At 51.8% G+C, this 26,823-nt stretch overlaps 1 protein-coding gene across 1 annotated transcript; it reads right to left on the reverse strand.

Moving 5' to 3' along the window:
* LOC102165602 (coiled-coil domain-containing protein 92) lies at window positions 1–26,823 on the reverse strand. Its single transcript, XM_013990005.2, has 5 exons — window positions 26,789–26,823; window positions 24,741–24,985; window positions 13,031–13,183; window positions 8,703–8,750; window positions 1–3,156 (listed from the first exon to the last, which is right to left on the reverse strand). The coding sequence occupies exons 1-5, from the start codon at window positions 26,821–26,823 to the stop codon at window positions 2,564–2,566; spliced, it is 1,074 nt and encodes a 357-aa protein (XP_013845459.1). The 3' UTR covers window positions 1–2,563.

Genomic DNA, 26,823 nt, shown 5'->3' on the forward strand with positions numbered 1-26,823 from the left:
GGCCTCCTCACTCAGACACATTCTGAAAAGGGGAGCAACAGGTGGAGGGGTACAGTGGGGAGTCAGAGGGCAGAGGCACATCCACAGAGACTGGGGGTGTGCGTGTAAGAGGTGGGAGCAGGCAGAGCAAGGACCCTAGGCCATTGCTGGGGCCCAAGTTAGACCGGCAGCACTGTCTGTCCCTGGGGTGCCCCAGGAGTTCCCGTTGTGGCTCAGCGGGTTAAAAACCCTACGAGTATCCATGAGGATGTGGGTTCAATCCCTGGCCTCACTCAGTGGATTGGGAATCTGGTGTTACCACAGGCTGTAGCATAGGTCTTGGAGGCAGCTCAGATCTGCTGTTGCGGCTGTGGTGTACGCTGGCAGCTGCAGCTCCAATTCAACCCCTAGCCTGGGAACTTCCATATGTCACTGGCCCAGGCCTAAAAAGACAGGGGGAGGAGTTCCCGTCGTGGCTCAGGGCTTAATGAATCCGACTACGAACCATAAGGTTGCGGGTTCGATCCCTGGCCTTGCTTAGTGGGTTAAGGATCCGGCGTTGCCGTGAACTGTGGTGTAGGTTGCAGACGCGGCTCGGATCCTGCGTTGCTGTGGCTCTGGTGTAGGCCAGAGGCTACAGCTCCGATTCGACCCTTAGCCTGGGAACCTCCATATGCTGTGAAGCGGCCCTAGAAATGGCAAAAAGACCAAAAAAAAAAAAAGACAGGGAAAAAAAAAAAAAAAGAACAAAACCAAAGGTGCCCCAGTGGCGGACACCTAAACCAGGCCTGGTATTTCTCCGAGATCTCAGCAGTCCTGAGCTGGGAGGGACCCCGCATGTTTTTGTTTGTTTGTTTTCGGCCACACCCACAACCTGTGGAAGTTCCCCCCGCCAGGAATTCAACCGGAGGGCGGGGGGGCTGCAGTGCCAGTGCTGGATCCTTCACCTGCTGCACTACAAGGGAACTCCCAGGCCTGCATGTCTGTTGGGGGTGGGAGTAGGCTCACTGGTTTCCTGCTCCAATATATACAGTGAAAGAGGGTATAACTGGGGACCTTTCCCCGCCACTTCTTCATGGAGCCACGATGGGGAAAGGGTTTATTACCCCTAGAAACCTCCCGGATTCCTGGGTGACAAACTGAAGGCTTGGCCCCAGCCAGGTCAGGACCTGCCAGGACGGGATGCTTGGGAGTGAGGCAAAGGCCTCTCCCTGCCCCATGTCCTCCCTCAGCAGCCCCTGGAAGACCTCACAGGCACTTAGGACTTGATGCAAGACCAACAGAGGAGGATGGCATGAGAGGACAGGGTCCCAGGGGTTTGTCTTTCTAGGCTGGACTAGGGTGGGAGCAATGAGCCAGACTGGAGCTGCACTTCCTGCTTTTAGTTGGGGGCGGGGGGTGAGGGGGAAACACATTAGGCGGTGGGGCAGTATTTCCAGTTTGTCACTCCCCAACCTAAACAGAGGGTACTGAGTACCCCATCACTGTCGGGTCTGATAGGATTGGGGGCATTCCTGGAAAAGGCCAGGCTGGAGCCTCACCTGTGTTTCCACCGTGTGGTGCCTCACAACTAATCTCTAGCAAACTCTAGCCTCTGTCAATTGCTGCCGCTTCCAAGAAGCTGGGCCCTTCTTCCTGCCTCTGGGTGCAGCCAGCTCATTAGGAAGCTGGGCAAAAATAGCACCAATAAACAGGACTAGGAAAACCCCCAGGACAGCTTTCAGGTTCCCAGCTCCCTCCTGAAGGCAGTTTCTAACACCTCCATAAGCCTAACCAGGCAGCTCATCTCTGGCTGCACCTGGAGTCTAAACACCTAGGTCAGCGTTCTAGGGTAGAACTGAGCTGGAGACAGCCCTCGACCAGCATCTGCCATCAAACCCCTCCTGTAATCCTCTCTAAGGGACTAGGGGTGCTAACCTCGGGAAGTTCAAACTTTCATCTGTCCACTTTCCCCACCAGAGGCTCTGGAGGAGGCGTCTTCTAAAGTGTTTCGTGCTCACCTGTAAGGACCTGTCAGCAGGGTAGGGGAGAAGCGGCTTCCAAGGAAAAGGTCCAGCCTCTAGCCCCTAGCTCGAGCCTCGGAGGAGGCTCGGCGGGAAGGGTAGCCGTGCGGGGCTGGGGGAGGCCGCAGCGGGCAGCTGAAAGGCCTAAGGATGCTAAGGGTCAGGTCACTCTGCTTCCTTTCCGTATGCCAGCCAGGCCTTCCCCCTCCCGCCAAACGACAAACGATTGTCAGCTTTCCAGGGGCAGGGCGTGACCCCCGCGCCTTCCCCTCCCAGTGGCAGGGTGGGGACCAGATAAGGATCGGTACTATGAGACCTCTCCAGGAAAAAAAGGTGCATTCGTTGGGCCCTGCGGAGGACCTCCCTGGTGGAGGGGAAAGCTCGAAGCTTCGGCGACGTAAGGGGATACAAAAGGCGGGGGCGGCTGGAAGGGGCTGGGGAGCAGGGGCCGTCTTTGTCCGCTCCCTGGGGGTAGGGACCGGCTCCCTCGGCCCTAGGGACCCGCCTGTATGGCCCGAACTGCGTCCCTAGCCCGGGGCCGGGACCGCCTTCCCCCGGTTCCCGCTTCACCGGCCCCACGCCTACTCCGGGTCCGCGGGCGCCCTGGGCAGGCTAGGCGCGGCCAGCGGGCCAGCTTGGTCCGGGGGCTCCTGGGGAGGCGGCTGGCGCGGGCTGCGGCCGCTGGGCCGCGGGGGTCTCCGGGCGTAGAGGAAGAGCGCGGGGTCTGGCATGGCGTCGATGTCGTCCAGGGCGCCGGCCGCACGCTCCCAGGAGGCCCAGTCCCGGCCCGGGCCCTTGGCAGCGGCCTCGGTGGCAGGCGGGCGTCGGGCTCGCTGTGCGCGCCGGCGGACCCGGGGTTCCGCGGCGGCGGCAGCGCCGGGGCCCGGGCGCGGAGTCTGCAGTTTCTGGCGCGCCGCGTGCAGCTGGCAGGAGAGGTAGGCGGCCGCCTCGGTGTGCTTCTGCAGCTCGGTGCCCAGCACGGTGGCGCGGTGACTGCGGCGACGCAGCTCCTCCAGGAAGCGGCGCTCCTCGGCGCGCAGGCTGCAGCGCAACGCGGACACCAGCGCCTCGCGCTGCGCCACCTCGCGCCGCAGTTCCGCGTTGGCTGCCGCCCGCGCCGCCAGCTGCGACTCCAGGGCACGACACTTGCTCTCCAGCTCCTGGGATGCCAACTCTGGGAAGGCAAGAGGGATCGGAGAGTGAGGGTCCCTGCCTGACCGTTCCTGAACGGCTCACTGGCCCTCCAACGAAGCCTCCCACTTCCTCGACTACAAGTTCTGCCAAGCTTGCCCTCACTCCCCATGTGCCCGCTTCGCTGGCCCATTTGGGGCCCTTGTCCCCACCCTACCTTCTGCTTGGTCACTCCTCTAATTCTTCCGTGCACATCCTCCCGGACCATTTATTCACTCCACAGCTATTTGTTGAGTCGGGACCCGGGGTTGTGTTAGGCATTGCGGATATGGTGGATAATAAAGCATTCCTCAGGAAGCTCACAGCAAGCATAGAAGGTTGGTATGTGAACTAAAGTGCTGCCTGCCTGCCATATCAGTAAAGAAAGGATGTAGCATCACATTATGGCCTCCCCAAGGGTGAGCCTTGAGGGAACTCAGGATGCAAACAGAAAACCTGCTATCTGAACATCAGACTGAGGCCTCCCCACCCCAACCAAAGGCCCAGAGGCGCACCCTGAGGAAACTCAGGATGAGAAAACACAGGATACTGGCTCCAAATAGCTGAGATGCCTATCAGAATAATAATTTCAATAAGCCTAGACTTTGCATCTTCCCATACAAAGCGCTAAATTCATTAACTTGAGATGTCTGGCTTTATTTTTAATCTGCTGATGTTCCAACTACTTGGTCTTTCGTTGCAAAAAAGTCTTTTTTTTTTTTTTTTTTTTTGTCTTTTTAGGGCCGCACCAGTGGCATATGGAGGTTCACAGGCTAGGGGTCAAATCAGAGCTGTAGCTGCTGGATGTTAGTCGGGTTCGCTTCCGCTGAGCCTCGAGGGCAACTCCCTCATTTCAAAAATGTCTATATATCCTGGTTTCCCCCTCTGCCTCTTTGGGACAGTTTCTCAGATGCAGTGTCCCAAGCTTGAAGTCCTCACAATGTCCATGGAATAAAACATAACTCTCAACTTTTAGGTTATTTTTTTTCAGTCAACAGGTAAATAATCACAAAAGAATTTGAGGTTAGGAGTTCCTGTTGTGGCTCAGCGGGTTAAGAATCCAACTAGTATCCATGAGGATGTGGGTTCAATCACTGGCTTTGCTCAGTAGGTTAAGGATCCGGTGTTGCCACAAGCTGTGGTATAGGCTGCAGCTGCAGCTCAGATCCAGTGTTGCTGTGGCTGTGTTGTAGGCCAGCAGCTGCAGCTCAGATTCCACCCCTAGCCTGGGAAGTTACATGTGCCACAGGTGCAGCCCTAAAAAAAAAAAGGAATGTGAGGTTGCACTTGGGATGCTTGCTAATACTTGACCTAATCAGGGAAGGCTTCTCAGCAGAAGAGTGACTCGGGCTAGGATCCGACTGATGAATAGGAGTTGAGTGGTGAACAGAGAAGGAAGGGTGCTTTGGACAGAGGGTAGGACTTGTGCAAAAGCCCTGTGTCAGGAGAGACTTACAAGAACAGGGAACTGAAAAGGGAGTTCCTGTCGTGGCTCAGTGGTTAACGGACCCGACTAGTATCCATGAGGACACAGGTTTGATCCCTGGCCTCACTCAGTGGGTTAAGGATCTGGCAGCGTTGCCATGAGCTCTGGTGTAGGCTGCAGATATGGCTCAGATCTGGTGTGGCTGTGGCTGTGGCGTAGGCTGCAGCTATAGCTCCAATTTGATCCCTAGCCTGGGAACCTCCATATGCTGTGGGTGCAGCTCTAAAAAGACAAAAAGACAAACAACAACAACCACAAATAACAGGGAATTGAAAGAATGAAAGAACTGGCAGTACGGGCAGGAAAGGGGAGTCAGTGTGCCGCAAAATTTACCTTCTTCATAAAGGGAGCACTTACTATATTGTGCAATTTGTTTGGCCTTTCTGGAGGCATGTGAAACTTTCTGGGCCAGGGACTGAACCCGTACCACAGCCGTGAACATGCCAGATCCTTAACCAGTAGGTCACCAGGGATCTCCTGCATTTTTTTAAACTTTTTTTTTTTTTTTAGCTTTTATTTATTTTTGCTTTTTAGGGTTGCATCTGTAGCACATGGATGGTCCCCGACCCACCAAGGCCGGGGATTGAACCACATCCTCATGGACACTAGTTGGATTTGTTTCTGCTGCAGCACAATGAGAACACCTTTACCTGTTTTTTTTTTGTTTGTTTGTTTTTGCTTTTTAGGGCCACACACACAGCATATGGAAGTTCCCAGGCTTGGGGTTGAATTGGAGCTGCAGATGCCAGCCTACACCATACCACAGCCACAGCAAGGCCAGATCAGAGCCACGTCTGTGACCTACACCACAGCTCACGGCTACACCAGATCCTTAACCCACTGAGAGAGGCAGGGATCAAACCTGCATCCTCATGGCTAATACTTGGATTCATTTCCACTGAGCCAGGACGAGAACTCCCCCTTTTCCCTGTTTATTGTTTGCCTTGGCCCACTGCCTTGGGTTTTTTTTTGTTTTTGTTTTGTTTTGTCTTTTTAGGGCCGCACCCACGGCATATGGAGGTTCCCAAGCTAGGGGTCCAGTCGGAGCTGTAGCTGCCAGCCTACACTACAGCCACAGCAACGCTGGATCGTTAACCCACTGAGCGAGGCCAGGGATCAAACCCGCAACCTCATGTTTACTAGTCGGATTCGTTTCCGCTGCGCCACGACAGGAATGCCTGCCTTGGGTTTTAATCTTACATGCACATTGAAACCATGGAAGAGAGCTTTAAAATAGAGTTTCCTGGGCTACCAAAGACCAAGGGAATGAGACTGTCTGGGATGGGACCTGGGAATTGGTGCTTCTCAAATCTTCCCTGGTGATTCTAATGTACCCCCAGAGTTGGGGACCCCTATCTCCTGGATCCATGTCAGCAGGGACCGTATCCCAGGACTGGCACATATGAATGGGTGTGGGGACATGCTACCAGGTGACAAAGGGTAGATAAAAGGTGACACTGCAGGAAAAATGAAAATCAGGGGTTTTCATAGAAAAAAGATGACAAAGAAAGAGAGCTCTTAAGTCCACTGAGAGAGAGGATAAAAACAAGGACACTGAGGGAGTTCCCGTTGTTGCTCTATGGTAATGAACCTGACTAGTATCCATGAGGACATGGGTTCAATCCCTGACCTTGCTCAGTGGGTTAAGGATCTGGCCTTGTTGTGGCTGTGGTGTAGGCTGGCAGCTGCAGCTTTGATTTGACCCCTAGCCTGGGAACTTCTGTATGCCTCTGGTGTGGCCCTAAAAAAAAAGAAGACCAAAAAAAAAAAAGGGGTTGGGGGGGCACTAGGGCAGTGCCTTGAGCCCAGATGACCCCAAAAGGCCTTTCAGAGGAAGGACAGTAGTGGCCTAAAAGCTGCTATTGTCACAGAACTGTTTGCCAAGGCACGCAGCAAGCTTGATGTGGGATCTCAGATCTCAGACCAGGGACTGAACCCAGGCCGCAGCAGTGAAAGCACCAAGTCCTCGCTACTAGACCACCAGGGAACTCCCAGAACTGTTCTTGTCTGGTGTCTAAGATGCGTGCAACCTCTTCCTCCAAGCACCGAGGCACCAAGACGTTGCCCATGACTGCCACTTAAAGTGGACAAAATTAGTTTAGGCCCATTAAGATTTAGATCTTTATATGTGAATATGCAAAGCAATTTGTAGGGCTCCTAACATTTTACCTTAACCTTAAACTTCCAGCCTTCCCTGTGCCTAACTTTTGGTCAGGTAGCTGTTGATTTCTAAGCAGCATATTAATATGGCAGGGAGACCATTCTTTTTTTCATTTTGGTTTGGTTGTGTCTGTAGCATGTGGAAATTCTCAGGCCAGGAATCGAACCCACACCATAGTAGCTGCAACTTGTGCCACAGCTGCAGCAATGCTGATCCTTAACCCGCTGCTCCACAAGGGAACTTTCTGTTTTTTCTCTTAATGTCTTTTAGGACCACACCCATGGCATATGGAGGTTCCCAGGCTAGGGGTCGAATTGGAGCTGTAGGTGTTGGCCTACACCACAGCCACAGCACGCAGGATCCAGCTGCATCTTTGACCTACATCATAGCTCATGGCAACGCCAGATCCTAAACCCACTGAGTGAGGCCAGATGTCGAACCTGCATCCTCATGGACACTAGTCAGATTCATTTCCACTGAGCCATGATGCGAACTCCAGGAACTTTCATTTTAAATCAAGCATTTACCTAGTCCCCTCTCCCTGGCAGGTAATGTGTCTTGCACTGGGAGACAATGGGTAACACCCAGTCCTAGTTCTTTCTTTAGGGACATATGGTATATGGGCATATGGTATGGAAGCTCCCAGGCTAAGAGCGGAATCGGAGCTGCAGCTGCCAGCCTTTGCCACAGCTACAACTGCAACACTAGATCCAAGCTGCATTGACAACCTACACCACAGTCTGTGGCAAAGTGTATCGTTAACCCACTGAGATGGGCCAGGGATTGAACCCCCATCCTCATTGATACTAGTTGGGTTCTTAACCCGCTGAGCCACAATGGGAACTCCCCCAGTCCTAGTTCTCAAAGATCATATAATCTGGAGATTAAGATCTCAACAATGCAACCCACCCATTTAAAAAATATTAATTCAGGAGTTCCCATCGTGGTGCAGTGGTTAATGAATCCGACTAGGAGCCATGAAGTTGCGGGTTCGATCCCTGACCTTGCTCAGTGGGTTAACGATCCGGCGTTGCCGTGAGCTGTGGTGTAGGTTGCAGACGTGGCTTGGATCCCACATTGCTGTGGCTGTGGCGTGGGCTGGCAGCTACAGCTCCGATTAGACCTCTAGCCTGGGAATCTCCATATGCTGCGGGAGCGGCCCTAGAAAAGGCAAAAAGACATAAAAAAAAAAATTAATTCGGGCAAAGAACACCCAAATAACCAAATTTACTATCTCACCTATTTTTGAGTATACAGTAATGTCAACATACACACATTGTTGTGCAACAGATCTCTAGAACTTTTTCATCTTGCAAAACTGAAACCCTATACCCAATGAAATCCACCTCCCAACCCCATTCCCCATTTAATGAGGGAAGTAATAATCCATAAGAAATACTTTAATGGAATTGCTACAATGGCAAGAAATCATGCCTGTAGAATGATGAATTTGCTGATGTGCATGTGCCTCTTTTCTCTTCCTCTAGACTAAGTTCCTTGAAATCAAAGACCCTATATTGTCATTGCGTTGCATCTTGACACTCAGAGGGTGTGGACACTGACCGTGAGAATCACTTGTGCAAGGATGGGAAGGACTGGGGAGTGGGTCACAGAAAGGAATGAGGTCAGCCACCTGGACTTCCTGGACACCATCTCCTTCCTGCTTTCATTTTCCCATGTTGGACCAAGACAGGGATACAGGGTACTATGTATGGTGGTGCAGGTTGTTCACTGCACAAGATCACCCTGCTGAGTGGGAAAGTGGGGCTGACATCCTGCATTTGCTCAACAAGCTGAGGAGTGGCTGTCCCCAAGTCTAGAATGGGGATGGAGAAGGCTGGGTCCTATTAAACGGTGGGGAAAGGTGATCTGTTGGGCACTTCCCCCCCAAATGTCCTCTTACCTTGCTGGTGAGATTGGGCCTCTCTTATCTCCAGGTCATGGGTCAGTTCTGGGGGAGAGATAAGAAAAGGCAGTTGTGTGTATGTTAAAGAGAGAGGGAGGAAGAGAGAATTGTATGAAACCAGGGAATCTTAGCCTGGTAAATGTAGCAACAAGGATCCTTGGAAACCACCTAAAGCACCCCCCGCCCCCCATATCAATTTTACTGCAGCCCAGAGAGGGAGAGAGACAAGAGAGGTGTCAGAGACACAGCCTGAGCCTCACCTGCCTGATTCTAAGCCCAAAGATCTTCCCAGTGTAAGGTCTGTGATCTGGATTTTGGGGGTTAGTTTAATCCTTGTGGGACTGAGAAGCCTGGCTCGCTTTGCAGAGGTGATATACAAATATTTAACATGCCAACCAATCAGAGCCCGTCTGGAGGACCTCTGCCACCCAGGGTGCAGACCATTTGGTATTTAGGTGGTGGGTCTGGGAAGGACGGAGTGTCTTGTGCTGCTTGGGAGCACCAAAGGGGGATTCAGGGCAGTGGCTATTTATCCACAGGATGCTTGCATTTCATGTTTTCACAGCCAGTGCTGCTGTGCCTGTGCTCTTTTCCAGACATTAGCCCTGCCCTATCTAAGACCTGGTTGGGCCACATTCCACCGGCAGGGAGAGGGGCTTCAAGGAGGACAGCGCCACCTGGTGAAGCAAAGCCTGCATGGCTCTTGGCTTGGTGCTGAGCCGGTCGGGTGGGGCAGCCAAGGCCCACCAAGCACCCTTGCACAGGAACAGTTTCTCCTCTGTCTTCTGGATCCCCTACCTTAGAGCCCAGAAAGCCCCACCCCTCAGCCTGCTGGGTTAGATCAGTTTTCTACCCCAGTCCCCAAATTCCCTCCGGGGTGGGGAGAGGGTCAGGAGGGAGCCCAGGAGCCACAGCTGCCCATGACGGAGGGCACCTGCTCAGGAGCACCTGTTTGTACCTGCAGTTTGGTGTCCAAAGGGAGAAGGTGTGAACCTGGGAGTAGGTCCACTGATCTCTGGGTTCATTGCTCAGCAGGACCAACTTTGTGGGCCCTCTGCCTGCCCCTTCCAGGCTCTCCTGGAGTCGAGGGGCTTTGCTGGAGGTGCCTTCCCTGGAGAGGCCAACTGTTGCCAAGAGACAGAATCTGGAGCGCCTGGGCCTTTTGCTGTGACCGGAGCCTGAACCCCCTCCCTGGGGCCTCTGATGCCTCTACTCCCCAGGGCTTCCTGGGCCAACTTGGCCTCTCCTCCAAGGCCCTGCTATGCATCCCAATGGGCCCTGGGCTAGGTTGGGGGACGTAGCCCAAGGGACTTTGGCTCTGTCACTACCGCCTGTGGGTTTGTTTCTCCTCAGCCCTTAACCACAGGAATTGGTGGAGGAGGGGGGACAGAATCCCAGCTGGGCTCTCCCCCCCATCCATCAAATCCTCCTGCCCCTCTTCCAGCCAGAGTGCCCACAGTTTAGAGGACTACGCTGTGAGGTCAGATTTACTATGTGACCTCGAGCCAATGATGACACCTCTCAGAGCCTCAGTCTTCTCACCTCCAAAATGGGAACAAACTTGCACCTGCCTCACAAAGGGCTGTTGCTAAGATTAAATGAGAGAGAGAAATAAAGGGCTCAGTCTAGAGCTGAGTCAGCTTGTTTTTTTAGGGCCTCGCCAGCAGCACACTAAGTTCCCAGGCTAGGGGTTGAATCGGGGCTGCAGATGCCGACCTACACCACAGCCACAGCAACACGGGATTCAAGCCGTGTCTGCGACCTACACCACAGCTCACAGCAAGACAGGATCCTAACCCACTGAGCGAGGTCAGGGATCGAACCCGAGTCCTCATGGATGCTAGTTGGGTTCATTACCACTGAGCCACGACGGGAACTCCCGGGCTGAGTCGGCTTGTGTTACCATCCAAGCTACCTCCCCAGCCAGAACATACTCACCCACCTCTCAAGCCTCTTCTTTTTGAGTTGTCACCCCTTTTTTGGCAGGTTCTCCCCAAAGCCCTGCTCTTTGGTTCCTACACTTGCCTTCCCCCTCTCTTATCCCCTCCCCAGCCTCTGGATCCTTCCTTAATCTCTCTCTCTCTCTTTTTTTTTTTTTGGTGGCCATTTCTGAGGCATGTGATGTTCTGAGGCCAGGGATCAAACCCACACAGCAGTGACAATGCCAGATCCTTAATCTTCTAGGCCACCAGGAAACTCCCTTAATCTTTTTTTCTTTAAATTTTCTTTGTCCTGCTGCTTTTTCTCCTCACTTCCCTCACCCCTTGGAGGGAGGGCCTTATTCAGACATTTCAGCCCCAAATGTAGCTGCTCCAGGCCAGCCCAGAGTTATTTTTAATCTCCTTAATCAATAACCAAGAGGCTGACAGTCCACACCTGTCTGAGAAGGGGGCTGGGGCTGAGGGCCCTCTGTCACTGCCTGTCACACTTTCTTGGGCTCCTGGCCTGAGTCCTGAGTGGAAGAGGCCAGGTTTGCAGAGTGAGGGCAAAGCAAAAAGACGTTAGAGGAAGAGCTATGGGATCTTAGAGTTCATTCTTAATTCCCCTTTAATGTTAGAGCAATGACAAAGTGGCATCAGGCAGAGGTGAGTTGGTGGGGGCCATCCCTGACCCCTGGGCGGACCTCTGCTGCCAGCCAGGCATTGAGAGAGATGGAAGGGAGCCTGGCCTTGGAGGGTGGCAGCTGAACCTGTGTGCGGAGCTGGAGGCAGTTATGGGGCTGTGAGCCAAGACTGCTAGCTTCTCGTGACACAGCGTGAGAAGCCATGGCGGTCAATACAAACCCTCTGGGCCTTGGCTTCCCTCTGGGTAATGGGAGCCTTCCAGGAGCAGGGGGTGGAAATCTGAGCCTGCTGAGGAGCGAACGGGCAGCTCAAGTAGGAGTGTGGAGCGCTGGGTTCCAATCCCGGTGCTGACGAGAACGCTGTGACTCTCCCTCTCTGAGCCTCAGTTTACCTACTTGTACAAAGAAGAAGTGGGACTGTTCCGGTTGAGACACTGAGTGAATCCCCGGCTCTGAAGCCGGCACTTGGAGCCTTGGACTGGGTCAGCTGAGGCCTGAGGTCTGAGTGAAGGTCACCACATCCCTGGTGCCTCCCTCTGTCCTGCTTACAAACTCGGTTGGTTGCCAGGCCCCTTCCTTCAATCTGCCTCCCACTGGTCCTCCCCTTTCCGCCCCGCTGCATCTCTTTCTTGGACCTGTCACTGGTCTCCCTGCCTCCATCTCCCACCAATCCATCTGCCATACAATTACTGGATTGAGTTTCTTTTTTTTTTCATTTCTTTTTTTTTGGTCTTTTTAGGGCCGTACCCAGGGCAAATAGAAGTTCCCAGGCTAGGGGTCAAATCTGAGCTGCAACCGCCAGACGACACCAGAGCCACAGCAATGCAGGATCCAAGCCAAATCTGTGGCCTACACCACAGCTCACGGCAACACTGGATCCTTAACCCACTGAGCAAGGCCAGGGATCAAACCTGTGTGCTCATGGATCCTAGTCAGATTCGTTTCTACTGAGCCACAACGGGAACGCCTGGTTCAAGTTTCTTAATGTGGCACAATGCTGCTCAAAAACCTTCGGTGGCTCCCTACTACCCAGGAGGACAAACCAAACTTCTTAGCTGTCCTGATACTGGTCAAAGTCTTCCACAATCTGATTCCAACCATATTTCCCACTAGTTTTAAGCACAGTGTTATCCAGTCAAAGAGAACTTGTCATGAGCTTCTGGTTCCCTCCCTCGTCTGGGGAGAATGAAATGCCTGGTCTTCTCCATCAGCCAAGCTTCTGGGTCATGATCCTGCCCATGAACTCCTGTTGGTCCTCTTTATTTTTTGTGTATCTTTTTTTTTTTTTTTTTTTTTTTGGCTTTTAAGGGCTGCACCTGCAACATATGGAAGTTCCCAGGCTAGGGGTTGAATTGGAGCCACAGCTGCCTACGCCATAGTTTACAGCAGTGTGGGACTCTGAGCACTGAGCAAGGCCAGGGATGGAACCCGCATCCTCATGGATGCTAATCAGATTCGTTTCCACTGAGACACAATGGGACCTCCTTTTCTGTGTATCTTTAAAATCACCTGTTGGCATGTGTGTGTCTCCCCAGCTAGACGGAGGGCTTCTGAGGGCTTCTAAGGGCTGGATGGTGCTTGGTGAACATTTTGTATCTTACTTCCCCAAGACTCAGTTTCCTCACCAAGAAAAAGGGGTGACAAACACCTGCTTGGCAGGATTGGTGGTGGCTTAGAGAGTTCACACTGGATCCCCCATCAGGGACAGCGCTTATGATGATGACAGCTGCCCCTTCCCTCCCATCTTCCCTCTGGGCCTCACCTGAACAGCGTTTCTGCAGCCTCAGGATTTCCAGGTGCAGGTCTCGCAGCAGGGCCATCTGCTCTTTTTTCAGGAAGCTGATGTGGCGTTGCACGCTCTGGATCTGATGCTCCAGGGACACAGTATCCATGGCAACCCCGGCCTGGGCCCAACCTGGGGAGGATGACAAGGTGAACCCACATCTCAGGTCCCTTCAGTGGTCTCCTTCAATCTGGGGTCCAGTTTGTTGAACCAGGTAGACAATACTGCCACGGCAGTCACTTCCCCATATTTACGCACCACAGCTTCCTGAACAAGACGGTGTGCTGGCAGGAAACATAATCATTTCCATTTAATAGATGAAGAACCTGAGGCCTACAGGGAAATAGCTTCATGCCCTTGCCCCCATGTAAGTTTAGCCTCTTCTATTTCTCAGAGAGGAAAACAAAGGGAGCAACAAAGTCAGTGAAGAGAGACAGGGGAGTTCCCTTGTGGCTCAGTGCATTAAGGACCTGGCATTGTCTTGGCTGCAGCCCAGGTTGTTGCTGTGGTTCAGTCTCTGACCCAGGAATTCCTACATGCCATGGGTGTGGTAAAGAAAACAAAACAAAAACAAAACCTTAAGAGAAACAGAGATGTGGGTTCTAGCTTGCTGCTTAACCAGCTGTGTGACTTTGGGCAAGCCCTCTCCCTCTCTGAGTGCTTGGTTTGCTGCTCAGTAAAATGAGGGAGCTGTGGAAAGGCTGAATGCTGAGGTCTCTCCTGCGCAAGGGTGACCATCAAGTGGGAAGGCAGCATGAGGGTTAGAGAACAACCCTCCCCCAATTCAACTTCATGTCTCAGACTTAACCTCAGCCCAGGGTTATGGGCGATTTCAGGTCAGGGAGGAGGAAGATTTGATGAAAGTTTTGCAAATACTGACTCTGTAAGCTGAAGGCAGGTGGTGGAGACCCCTTTTCCAAGAGGAACAGGGGAGGGTGATATGGAGACCCAAGCAGTGGCTCCACGGCAGAAGCTTATGACACGGATGGGAGGGAGAGGCTTGCATCCCTGAATCCTAAGGATGCCCTGGCTTTTTTCAGTGCTCTCTCCTCTGATCCTACCCACTTCCCACCGAGTCTCTTCTGTGATGATCGACATCTTGGAAGAACACAGGCAAAAGGCAAACACAGAGAGTTCCCGTCGTGGCTCAGTGGTTAACGAATCCGACTAGGAACCATGAGGTTGCAGGTTCGATCCCTGCCTTTGCTCAGTGGGTTAGTGATCCGGCGTTGCCATGAGCTGTGGTGTAGGTTGCAGACGCGGCTCGGATCCCGCGTTGCTGTGGCTCTGGCGTAGGCTGGCGGCTACAGCTCTGATTCGACCCCTAGCCTGGGAACCGCCATATGCTGCAGGAGCAGCCTAAGAAAATGGCAAAAAGACAAAAAAAAAAAAAAAAGGCAAACACAGGAGGAGGGCAGTGGAGGCCAAGACCTCTGGAGTCTAGGACTCAAGAGCTCACGCCTTCTCTGCCAGGGACTTCCAAAGCTCGTGAAGAGCTTCCTCCACCTGCCCTAGGAACTCCCTGGCCAGTGGAGCGGGAAGCCAGCAAACAAACTGGTCTGTTCAGCAATGGTCCCCTTCCGAGGGGCTTTCAGGTAAGACTGTGCAAATCCAGATTTTCATTAGTAGGGTCATATTCAGCAGGTGCACCTAAGAACCTCACATTCATAGGTTCCTCTCTCAGGGCCCCCATTCCCTTGTACTTCCATGGCTTCCCAAGTCCAACCGAATGGGCTTGCCTTTCAGCAGGGGGTGGCCCTTTGGCCTGTGGGAATCACTGGGTACATTTGTACTGACCATCTGCTATGTTTAGGGAACTCTATGTACATTATCTTACTTTTGTCAACCACTCTTCAGTAGGTATTACCACCTCCATTGCACAAAGAAACAGACTCAGAGCCAAAGTGACTTGTGACAGTTCCCACGGTAAGTGGCAGCAGATCCAATTTTCCAACCAAGTCTTTTGAATCCAATGAAGTTTCCCAGTATTTACACTGAAAACAGTCCTGTTTTTTGTTTTTGTATTTTGGGGGTTTTTTGGGCTGTGCCCATGGCACGTGGAAGTTCCCAAGCCAGGGATGGAACCCACATCACAGTACTGACCTGAGGTGCTGCAGTGACAATCATGACAATCCTGGATCTCTAACCTGCTATGCCACAGGGGAAGTCAAAACGCTCCTAGGTTTGAATCCTAGGTCTTTCGGTTTCTTGCTGTGTGACTTTTTTTTTTTTTTTTTTTTTTTTTTTTTTTTTTTTTGCTTTTTAGGGGCGCACCCGCAGCATATGGAGGTTCCCAGGCTAGAGGTCTAATCAGAGTTAGAGCTGCCAGCCTATACCACAGCCACAGCAACATGGGATCTGAGCCACGTCTTTGACCTGCACCACAGCTCATGGCAACGCCAGATCCTTAACCACTGAGTGAGGCCGGGGATCAAACTCACATCCTCATGGACACTAGTTGGGTTCATTGACCGCAGAGCCACAAAGGGAACTCCCCTCCTGCTGTGTGACTTTGGGCAAGAACGTTAACCTCCGTGAACCTTGCTTCCCTCTGTAAAGCGAGGCTACTAATAGGAATAGTCCTAGGAGAGCTGTGAGGATTAAATGAGATCAGAAATTGTAGAGCATTTAGCACAGGACCTGGTTCAGTCAATGCTTCATTTCTTCCCCTCTTTGTTTAATGTGTGACTAGATGAATCCCTGCCCTGATTTGCTCATTTGCTCACCATTCATTCAATGATCTATTATTACCAACCACTGTACTCGGTACAGGGACACAGTGATGAGCAAAACAACATTCCCGCTCTCCGCTCCCGTGGAGCTCATGGGGGAGAGGAGAGAACCAAACAAAGACACTGATGCATCAATCAAACAAATAACACAAGTAAGTTTACAATGACGACCGGTAAGTGCCATGAAAGAAAACTGCAGGGTGATGTGAAAGAATAGAAGGTGGGGCTTGGGGTTCCCATGGTGGCACAGCAGCAGCAAATCCAACTAGGAACCATGAGGTTGTGGGTTCGATCCCTGGCCTCGCTCAGTGGGTTAATGATCTGGCATTGGCGTGAGTGGTGGTGTAGGCAGGCAGCTGTAGCTCCGATTAGACCCCTAGCCTGGGAACATCCATATGCCGCTAGTGAGGCTCTAAAAAGAAAAAAAAAAAGAACATGGGACTTATTTCAGACTTGGGGTCAGGGAAGGTCTCCTTGTGGAAATGAGTTTAGGCTGAGACCTTGGAGCGGACAAAATTCCAAGATGATCCCCCAGATTCCCAGCCCCTGATCTACACACTCTCCTATCTTATCTCCTCCCCTTGGGTGTGGGTGGGACTGGGACTGGGATAGATTCCACTCTTGTGATTAGGTTATATGACAAAGGTGAAGGATTTTACAGATGTAATTAAGATCTCTAATCAGCTGACTTTGAGTTCATCAAAAGGGCGATTATGCTGGGTAGGCCTGTCCAAAGGGCCCTTGCTGTAGAAAGAGATCTGAAGCCTGAGAGAAACTTGGCTGCTGGCCTAGAAGGGGTAAACTGCCATGCTGCGAGGGGAAGCCACAGGCAAGCCCCTAACAGAGACCTCTCATAGGGGAGCACGGTCCCTGATTGACAGCCAGCAAGGAAATGAGGAGTCCAGTCCTACAACGGCAAGGAAGCACATCCTCCCAACACCCTAAGGGATCTTGGAAGTGGATCTTTCCCTCATTGAGCCTTCAAGGGAGGATGCAGCCCTGCCATGACTTTATCCCGTGAGGCCCTGACTGGAGGATGCAAGTAAAATGGGCCAGACTTCTGATACTTGAAAACTATGAGATGATAACTTTATGCAGCCATGGAAAACTAATACAGGAGTTCCCGTCGTGGCGCAGTGGTTAACGAATCCGACTAGGAACCATGAGGTTGTGGGTTCGGTCCCTGACCTTGCTCAGTGGATTGATGATCCGGCGTTGCTGTGAGCTGTGGTGTAGGTTGCAGACGCGGCTCGGATCCCGCGTTGCTGTGGCTCTGGCATAGGCCGGTGGCTACAGCTCCGATTCGACCCCTAGCCTGGGAACCTCCATATGCCGTGGGAGCGGCCCAAGAAATAGCAAAAAGACAAAAAAAAAAAAAAAAAAAGAACTAATACAGTCTTGAAGGAGGGGCAGGAGTTAGTGAGAAAAATAAAGGGAAGAGCATCCCAAATAGGGGATAGCATCTAAGAAGGCCCAGAGGTAGAATAATCATGATAGCTTACATTTACTGAGTGCCTACGATGTGCCAAGCTTTATGCGAAGTCTTTTACGTGGACTGTTTGAGGAATGGAGACATGGCCATGGTTGATGAAGGCTGAGGTGAAAGGTACTGGGGGAGAGTTGTAGGAAGTTAGGTTAGCAAGTGAAAGACGTGTAAACTACATTCAGAATTTTGGATTCATACTAAATGAATCAGGAAGTTTTTAAAGGATTTTAAGCAGAAGATGGACATGATATGATTTGCATTTTTTTTTTTTTTTTTTTTTTGTCTCTTTAGGGCTGCACCCAAGACATATGGAGTTTCCTAGGCTAGGGGTCAAATCAGAGCTACGACACAGCCACAGCCACAGCCATGTCAGATCCAAGTCGTCTGCGACCTATGCCGCAGCTCATGGCAACACTGGATCCTTAACCCACTGATCGAGGCCAGAGATCGAACCTGCGTCCTCATGGATGCTAGTCAGATTTGTTTTTGCTGAGCCACGATGGGAACTCCATGATCTGCATTTTCAAAATATCACTGGCCGTTGTAGGGAAAGCAGATGAGAGGGGTCAGAGTGGATGTCAGCTGGGAAAATGTAGCAGGTGAGGGATGCCAGAGCCTGGACTAGATGATGGAGGTGGAGATGGAGACAAGTTCCAGGTGTATTTTGGGGGTAGAACTGGCGGGATGAGCTCATTTTGGGGAAAGGGAAGGCTTCCCAGTTTTCCACCTTGGGAAACTCAAGTATACAAGCACATTTGCTGGCTCTTTCCCCAAGGTTCCATCTTTCACATGCTTCTATAATCACTCCCTGCATGGTCTCATCCAGTCCCACTGCTGTAGCTGCTGTGTATAGGCGGACCCCCTAAACCAATTCTAACACCTCCATGTGGATGTCTGCTAGGCCCCTCAAACTTACAAGTCTCCATACTGAACTCTTACAATCCCCCCTACAAAGCTGATCTTGCCCAGTGTCTGCCATCTTGATAAAGGGCACTCAGCTGCTCAGGCCAAAAACTTAGTCACCATGTTTCCTTTCTTCATGCTCCATAGCCAACCTGTCTGCAAATCCTACTGTTTCTACCTTCAAAACAATCCTAGAGTACCCATCGGTGGTAATGAACCTGACTAGTATCCATGAGAACTTGGTTTTGATCCCTGGCCTTGCTCAGTGGGTTAAGGATCCAGCGTTGCCATGAGCTGTGGTGTAGGTGGCAGATTGGCTTGGGGCTTGGATCCAGCGTGGCTGTGGCTGTGGCATAGGCCCGCAGCTATAGCTCCAATTCAACCCCTAGCCTGGGACCTTCCATGTGTCATGGGCACCAACCTAAAAAAAGACAAAAAATTACCCCCCCAAACCTAAATCCAGTCAGTTCTATCTCCCTTGCTGTCACCTTAGTCTCAGCCACTGTCATTCCTCTCCTGTACCCCTAAAGTGCCTTTTCTTTAGCTGCTCACTTCCATGCTTTGTTTTGTGTTTTGTCCAGGACCAGGGATTGAACCTGAGCCACAAAAGTGACAATGCTGGATCCTTAACCCAGTGTACTACCTGGGAACTCCCTCACTTCCACTCCTGCCCCTCACTTTTCACGCAGCCCCAGAGTTCCTTTAGGGACTCTGATCACATCTCCCCACGCCCCATTCAAAACCTTCTCATCACACTTAAAACTAAATCCAAGGTTCTTACCAGACCCTACCCGATCAACCCTGCTGCCTAACCTCATCTCCCACTGTTGTGTTGCTGGCTCCACCCCAGCCCCTCCGGCCTCCTTGCTTTCTCTCTTTTTTTTTTTGGCGCCGCATCCACAGCACATGATCAAACCCGCGTCCTCATGGATACTAGTTGGGTTCGTTAACTGCTGAGCCACAAGGGGAACTTCCTCCTTGCTTTTTCTTGAACTTGCCAAGCACACTCCAGCCTCTGGGACTTCGTTGTGCTGTTCCCAGGCCAGGAATGTCCTTCTCCAGGATACCCTGAGGGCCCATCCCCTCCCCGTATTCGGGACTCTAGTCCAGGGCCCTTGTCTGATTACCTGATTTAAAACAGAACCCTTTGGGAGTTCCTATCATGGTTCAGTGTGTCAAGAACCTGACTAGTATCTATGAGGATGTGACGTGGGTTTGAGCCCTGGCTCCTCTCAGTGGTGAGCTGTGGTGTAGGTCGCAGACTTGGCTCCAATCCCATGCTGCTGTGGCTGTAGCCTGAAGCTGCAGCTCTGGTTCGACCCTTAGCGTGGGAACTTTCATACACTGTGGGTGCAGCCCTAAAAAAAAAAAAAAAAAAATAGAACCCCCTGTCACTCTCTACTCTCTGAATCTGAATTTTTTCTTCCCATGAACTTACTACCACAAGAATATATTACATCTTTGTTAGCTATTTCCCCTGCCAGAATGTGGGCAATACAAGATGATGGACTCTGTTTTGTTTCCTCCTGCTCCTCAGTACCTAGCACAGAATCTGGCAAATAGGAGCTACTTAGTAAACAGGTGTAGAAGGCAGGAGTGTGTGAATTTGCAGAGCTGGAGCAGACTGATGGAGAAGCAGATTTACAGAGAAGTTCCAGCCTGAGACATGTTAGATTTGACATGCTCAGGAGACCTCAAACAAGGAGAAAGAGGCGTTGCCCTCGTGGCACAGCAGAAATGAATCTGACCAGTATCCACGAGGATGTGGGGACGATCCCTGGCCTCGCTCAGCGGGTTGGGGAATCCATCGTTGCCATGAGCTGTGGTGTGGATCACAGACATGGCTCAGATCCCGTGCTGCTATTGCTGTGGCTGTGGTGTAGGCTGGCAGCTATAGCTCCAATTTGACCTCTAGCCTGGGAGCTTCCATAGGCTGCAGGTACAAAAAAACCAAAAACCAAAAACCAAACCCAAAACAAATGAAAACAAAAACAAAAACAACAAGGAGACAGAGATGTCAAGCAAGCAATCAGTACGCTGGTGCTGGTGCCTAACTTAGCAGAAACAGGTGAGCTCTTCTGTGCTACTGTATACCTGTGTTGGTATGTGGGTGCCTATGCATCTGTCCATATATCTGAGAATGTGTGCATGCCTCAAGGAGTGCACCTATGTGTGCATGTGTGTCTGTGGTGGGAGGAGGGGTGTTTCTTGCTTCTATACATCTGCTGTGCAGGCACCTGGAGGATGAAGGCATATGGGCCTATGCTAAGGATAAAGAGAGAAAAAGGTCTGTGCCCATCTGCTAAAATGCAAACGTTGGAGTTCCCGTTGTGGCTCAGCGGTTAACAAATCTGACTAGGAACCATGAGGTTGTGGGTTCGACCCCTGGCGTTGCTGTGAGCTGTGGTGTAGGTGGCAGACGCAGCTCGGATCCCGCGTTGCTGTGGCTCTGGCGTGGGCTGGCAGCTACAGCTCCGATTCGACCCCTAGCCTGGGAACCTCCATATGCCGCAGAAGCGGCCCAAGAAATGGCAAAAAAATAGAAAATAAAAAAATAAATAAAATGCAAACGTTTCTGAAGAGTAAAGGTCCCTTCCACATAGCCCTGCAGAACGGACCTTGGCCACAGTGAGAGGCTGAACCACCCAGCTGCTTCTGTGCTTTCCCAGAAGGACCTGAATACTTCCTTTCCACTAGGCAGGCTGTTCTTCTCAGGGCAGAAATTTGGGTCACAAACGATCTTGGCAAATATTCTTTCTTAGACGTTATTGTTTAGTTTGTTTGGGGGGGGGATGGAGTGAAGAAGGGGGAACCAGAGACCGCACAGATCTCTCTGTGTGGCTGGGGAATCATAGGCACTTCAGAAGGCCCAAGCCAGAAAAATGTCAGGATTTTGCAGAGCAATGCAGTGCTGGAAGCTCCAGGCTTCTGAAGATGCTCAGGCCTGAGGACCTGGTCCGGGCCAATGGCAGCCGATGAAGGGTTAGAGTTCTCAGCATGATCTTCTCCCCACACCCAGCCTGAGATGCCCAAACTCACGGATTAAAGTGCTTGGTGAGAAGGGTCCCTCACTTCTGTCCACTGTCCTGACCACCTCAGGGCCTGCATTGTTTCTGCTGCATACCTTCTCTTGGTGCTCCTAGTTCTTCTTTGAATTTTCTAGCTTGATTAAAAAAACAAACAAACAAAAAAAAAAAAACAGTTCATTGTAGGGAGTTCCCTGTGGTGTAGTGGGTTAAGGATCTGGTGCTGTCACTGCTGGGGCTTGGGTCCTGCTATGGCATGGGTTTGATCCCTGCCCGGGAACTTCCACATGCCACGGGAGTGGCCAAAAAGAAAAAAAAAAAAAAAAATCAAGGGAGTTTCCGTTGTGACTCAGTGGTAACAAACCCAACCAATATCTATGAAGATGTGCGTTCCATCGCTGGCCTTGCTCAGTGGGTTAAGGATCTAGTGTTGCCCTGAGCTGTGGTGTAGGTCGCAGATATGACTTAGATATGGCATTGCTGTGGCTGTGGTGTAGGCTGGCAGCTCCAGCTCCAATTCAACCCCTAGCCTGGGAACCTCCATATGCCACACATGCAGCCCTAAAAAGAAAAACAAAAATCAAGAATAAAAAAAGAAGTGATAATACAGGCTTTGCAATCTATAGACTTAATTCAAAGTACTCCTGACATGTTTCTCATTTGAAAATTACCAATATTTTTCCTTCTTGGGGAAGTTATTGGGAGAAACCCTCTGTGCTCAGGTCCCCAACCACTGACAAAGTGTCAGGGCCAGGAACCATCTGACCCTGGCATAATTCTTTTTTTTTTTTTTTTTTAGGTCACACCCACAGCCGATGGAGGTTCCCAGGCTAGGGGTCGAATCGGAGCTACAGCTGCTGGCCTACGCCAGAGCCACAGCAACATCAGATCAGAGCAGTGTCTATGACCTACACACCAGCTCACGGCAACACCAGATCCTTAACCCACTGAGTGAGGCCAGGGATTGAACCCGAGTTCTCCTGGATACTAGTCAGGTTCGTTACCGCTGAGCTACAGAGGGAGCTCCTCCTCACCTGTTCTTAGAGCTTGTTGGGCTGAAAGAACCACAGAAAATACAAACTTAGAGCATTCAGGGCTCAGAAGGGCCTTCAGAATCATCTCAATCAATGTTTTTCAAACTTTGCTTCATAAAGCCCCAGAGTCCTGCAGAGGAGTTTTAGATGTTTCTAAAAGAGTCGAGGGCAAGAGACAGGACTGGAAACTTTGCTGTGTTTATTCCTCTTTCATATGATGGCCTTATACATGCAGAGGCATTGGAGAAAGGACTTCACTAACCTCAAGTTTGAAAACCACGTATACAGTCCAATCTTTCCTTGGGTGGCTAACCCTCCCCTCCCCCTTTAAGTCTGCTCAATGGCCCTTGGTCTCTGCTTCCCCATCTTTCCCTCAGGCAGACACTGGGGCTGGGAGATGAACCAGAACTGAAGCCCCTGGCTTTCTGCTTACATGGAGTTTGCATTGCCTGCCACCCCCCAGCCCCTGACTGCTTCTCTTGTTCCAGTTTCTATTTCATTCTTGGTGCTTCTTTTCTTTTGAGGACTGAAAATATTTATTGAGTTAACAAATACCCTTGCACTGTTCTCAACACTCAAATACCCACAGCTCATTAAATTCTTTAAGTATGCCTTCTTATTTCAAGGATAACATTAAACTTCTGTTCACCATTCTTGTAGCCAGGGCAGGTATATTAGATAGGAGAGGCATGGTAACGAATGCATAAATAAATGAATTAGTATGTTCTTTATTTTCCCTGGTCATTATTCCTCTTCATTACCTGACTCTGGGGTAGGAGGGAGAGCAGGAACTCAAGAAGTCTCTCTCAGATATAGATGCACAGGTAATAATATTTATAATAACCATCAGTGCCCAGGTAATAATACTTATGGCTGGCACTATTTTTTTTTTCTTCTTTTTTGGCTTTTTAGGACCACACTCGCAGCATATGGTGATTCCCAGGCTAGGGGTCGAATTGGAGCTACAGCCATGGCAATGCGGGATCTGAGCCACGTCTGCAACCTACACCATAGCTCATGGCAATGCTGGATCCTTAATCCACTGATCGAGGCCAGGCACCGAACCCACAACCTCATGATTCCTATTCGGATTGTTTCTGCTACACCAGGACGGGAACTCCTGGCTGGCACTATTCTTAGCATTTTATTTATATTAACTCATTTATCTTTACAACAACTTGACACTGAAGGTTCTGTTAGTATATCTGCTCCATAAATAAGGAAGCTGAGGCTCAGAGAGGTTAAGTAGAATATATACAACTACAGTGGCTGGCAACTAGGAGCACCCCACTAGATGCTCACTCTGGCATTTTTTTTTTTTTTCCTGCACCTACGACATGTGGAAGTTCCCAGGCTAGGGATCGAACCTGTGCCACAGCAGAGACTGGAGCTGCTGCAGTGACAACACCAGATCCTTAATCTGCTGTGCCACAAGGGAACTCCTCTCTCTGGCATTTAAAGTCCTTCACAATCTAAAGACAGCCCACATTTGTAATCTGAACTTCTCTTTCAGAATCTACCTCTTGCTGCAAGCCATGGAATCTCCTTACTACCCCCACCCTCTCTCTGCTTCCCGAAACCTTCAAGGCCCTGCTCAAAGGCTACCTTTCCCATGTAGCCTTCCTTGGCCCACCACCCTGGGATGACTCCTGCCTTGGTGTTCCCTGGGCATTCTGCCTTATATCACACTTTGGGGTCTCTGTGTGTGTGTGTGTACACTGTGCATGCGAACCTGGCTTCTACTCTAAGCCATAAGCTTCCTGCGGGCAGGGCCTCACCAGGCCAAGTCAGGGCACATATTAAAAAATAATTACCCCCCCCCCCCCACTTCTCCAAGTCCTTGGCTCTCCTGGGACTTGCACTGGGAACAAAAAGTCAGCCCTTGATAAATGTCTGTGACTCTCTGCGAAGTGGGGTCACTTGGTCAGCTGTGGAGCCACAGTACTCTTGGGGTTTTGTGGTCCCCTCCACTCTAGGGCTCTTCCGCCCCCGATATCTCTAGACTATGGCTCCCCTCTCTCTCCTGAAGATCCCAGGAGCGCCAGCCTCAGCAGAGCTGAGGATGCAGGGACACGAGGAGTGGGATGTACCGGGGAAACTGGAGCCCCCCCCACCCCCTCTTCAGTCTGAACGTTCTGCCCTGATTATGCCTCGAATATGACTCCCAGAGAAGGCAGGGGGGGATGTGGAGACTAAGGAGGACGTGGAAGAGAGGTACCAGGGAGGACAGGGAAAGGCAATCAGAAAGAAAGCTGTGTGGTGGGAGGTGGCAGGAGGTGGTGGTGGCTCCATCTCGGGTCGCTCTGGACTCTTCGCCAGTACCAGGAAGGGCCCGAGTCTGGGCAGCGGAGGACAACTTCTGCCAGCAGCCCGCGGGTCCTGTCCGCCTCCCGCGCTGCGGTGCGCAGCCCCGCACCAGTCCTCCCGGGGGAGCTGGAGCCGGGGTCGCGCGGTTCCCCACCCGGGGCCACCCGGGTGCCCACCCCCCGCGCCCACCGGCCTCCTCACCTTCGGGACCTGAGGGGGCGACTGGCGAACGGGGCCCTGGGGCCGGGCCGGGCCGGGCAGCGGGAGGCTCTCTTCTTCCCCGCGCTAGCTGCGACCGGGGTTCCGCAGCGCCCGCCCAGGCTGTGGCGCCATCAGCTACTGCGAGGCTGCGGGGCGTCGGGCCGGGGCTCCGGGGGGCTCCCGGGCGCCGAGGGGGGGGGTCCGGGGCGGGCTCCAGGCGTAAACACCCAGCAACGTGACCGGAACTGGCGAACGAGCCGTAGGGGGGAGGGGGTGCGGGAGCGATAAGGGGGGAGGGGAGGGCCCTGGGACTGGCGGGGAGGGGCCGTAGGCGGGGCGGGGGGGAGGGGAGGTTGGCTGCGCGCAGCCGGGGGAGGGGGAATCCCGGGAGCCCCGGGAACCCCGAGAGCCAGGCCTAAGGACCCCGGCAGGCTGCCGAGCTCATGGAGCGGGCTTTGGCTGAAAGCTGGAAGGAGAACCCGCGGGCCAGTTTGCGAGCAAGGGCGCGGCGGGCGGATCAGCACCGCGGACAGCGCCCAGGCCGGCAGGCCGCGATCCGCTCCGCCCCTCTGCCCACCCTCTGGCGCAGAAACCAGAGACAGTGCCCCCCACTGGTCCAGGGAAGGGTTGGGGTTGGAGGGCGAGCTGACTAGGGGTCAGAAAATCCACCCCAAGCTGCCTCAGATCTCTCACTAGCTGTGTGACCTTGGGTGAGTCACATCACCTCTCTGGGTGGTGGTCCCAAGAGCCGAGAGAGATCCTTTCTAAAACCTAAAATCCAGAACATTGGGGTTGATCTGCTTTCACTACATATGGACGGCTTCTGGAGTCAGGCTTCTTGGCTTCTAATTCTGGGTGTGCCAGTACCTTCCTCCTCCCCAGGCCGGTCTCTTCATCTGTACAATGGGATGATGATGGCATAAGCAGTTCATAAGACTTTCGGGCTGTGAGGATTAAATGAATTAACACACGTAAAGTGCTTAAAAGGATGCTGAGTGATCATTAGCATTTGTGCTCCTGAGGGCAAGGGTCTGAGGCAGAAGGTAGATGGGCCCCTGGGCTGAGAACAGCTGGGACTTGTTAGGCCAGGTAAACTGGGCCTTGTTTCACTTCAAGGAAAAAGTTAATTGCAGGAGCTTGAGCTCTGCCGGAGTAGAAGGAGACGATGACCACTTGAGTCACTCCTGGGGTCAAGGAGACCTTCCCAATTACACATGCGCAGTAAGACTCCTAGGGGTCAGAAAGGGAGGGGGCGCCAGGCCATAAAAAGCCCTGATACTGTCCTGGCACCCTTTGCTCTGGAATCCATCTTTGCCAAAAGATGCTCATGCATATGGGGGGGGGGGTCCTGTGTCCAGTCAGGTGTGATTAAAACAAGATAATTGGCCAAAGGTAAACAAAGTCCCCAAGTCCCTGTCCTATGTAATCGATTTAAATCACCTCTCTGGAGTGCTCCTCCCTCAGGGGGACACGGGCATCTGCACTCCTCTTTAGGGTGTTATTACTTCTTTGCTTCTGACTTAAATTACTTCTCTGTGTGCTCTCCCACGTGTTGTACTGAGACTCTAACAATAAACTGTATACCTGTTTTCACCGTCTTTGCCTCCTCGACACATTCTTGCTTTCCACAGGGGGCAAGAATCAGGGCTCCTAGCCTCTAGTTGTTCTAGTGGCAGGATTCCTGGTTTTCAACTAGGCTGCCCAGGTTCAACTCCTGAGCAGAAAATGAAGGTCTCGCTCCATGCTATCACTCACTGCTGTCTAAAATCAGGTACAGGTGGCATTAAGTGAGTGCAGGTGGTTCAGAGCGATGGAAACCTCTGGGTAAGTGGTTTCCATTGCTGCTTTCAGAGACTGGAGGAAGGGTCTGAGTGGCTTGAGACTAAAGGGCTGGTCTGGCTTTTTCTGCACTGTTGCCAACCAAACACTCCCTTCCCTACACTCCTGGGCCAAATATCCAGAGAAATCTACCTTCGTCTCCAGAACTGGGAGACCTTTGCATGAGGGCCTCGGAGAAGGTTTCAACGACTCATTGGCTTAAAGCTCACCCTGCCTTTTCCCTATGGATTCCTTTGCTCTCCAT

This window comes from Sus scrofa, chromosome 12 (genome assembly GCF_000003025.6).
Source record: "Sus scrofa isolate TJ Tabasco breed Duroc chromosome 12, Sscrofa11.1, whole genome shotgun sequence".
Taxonomy (NCBI): Eukaryota; Metazoa; Chordata; class Mammalia; order Artiodactyla; family Suidae; genus Sus; species Sus scrofa.

What these genes read in the sequence shown, in the direction of transcription:
- LOC102165602 (XM_013990005.2), bottom strand. Translation starts at nt 26,823, where the DNA reads ATGGAGAGCAAAGGAATCCATAGGGAAAAGGCAGG. An exon ending in CGCCCCCTCAGGTCCCGAAG is followed by an intron (nt 13,184 to 24,740) that starts GTGAGGAGGCCG and finishes CATCCTCCCCAG; the next exon opens with GTTGGGCCCAGGCCGGGGTT. An exon ending in GCTGCAGAAACGCTGTTCAG is followed by an intron (nt 8,751 to 13,030) that starts GTGAGGCCCAGA and finishes TCTCTCCCCCAG; the next exon opens with AACTGACCCATGACCTGGAG.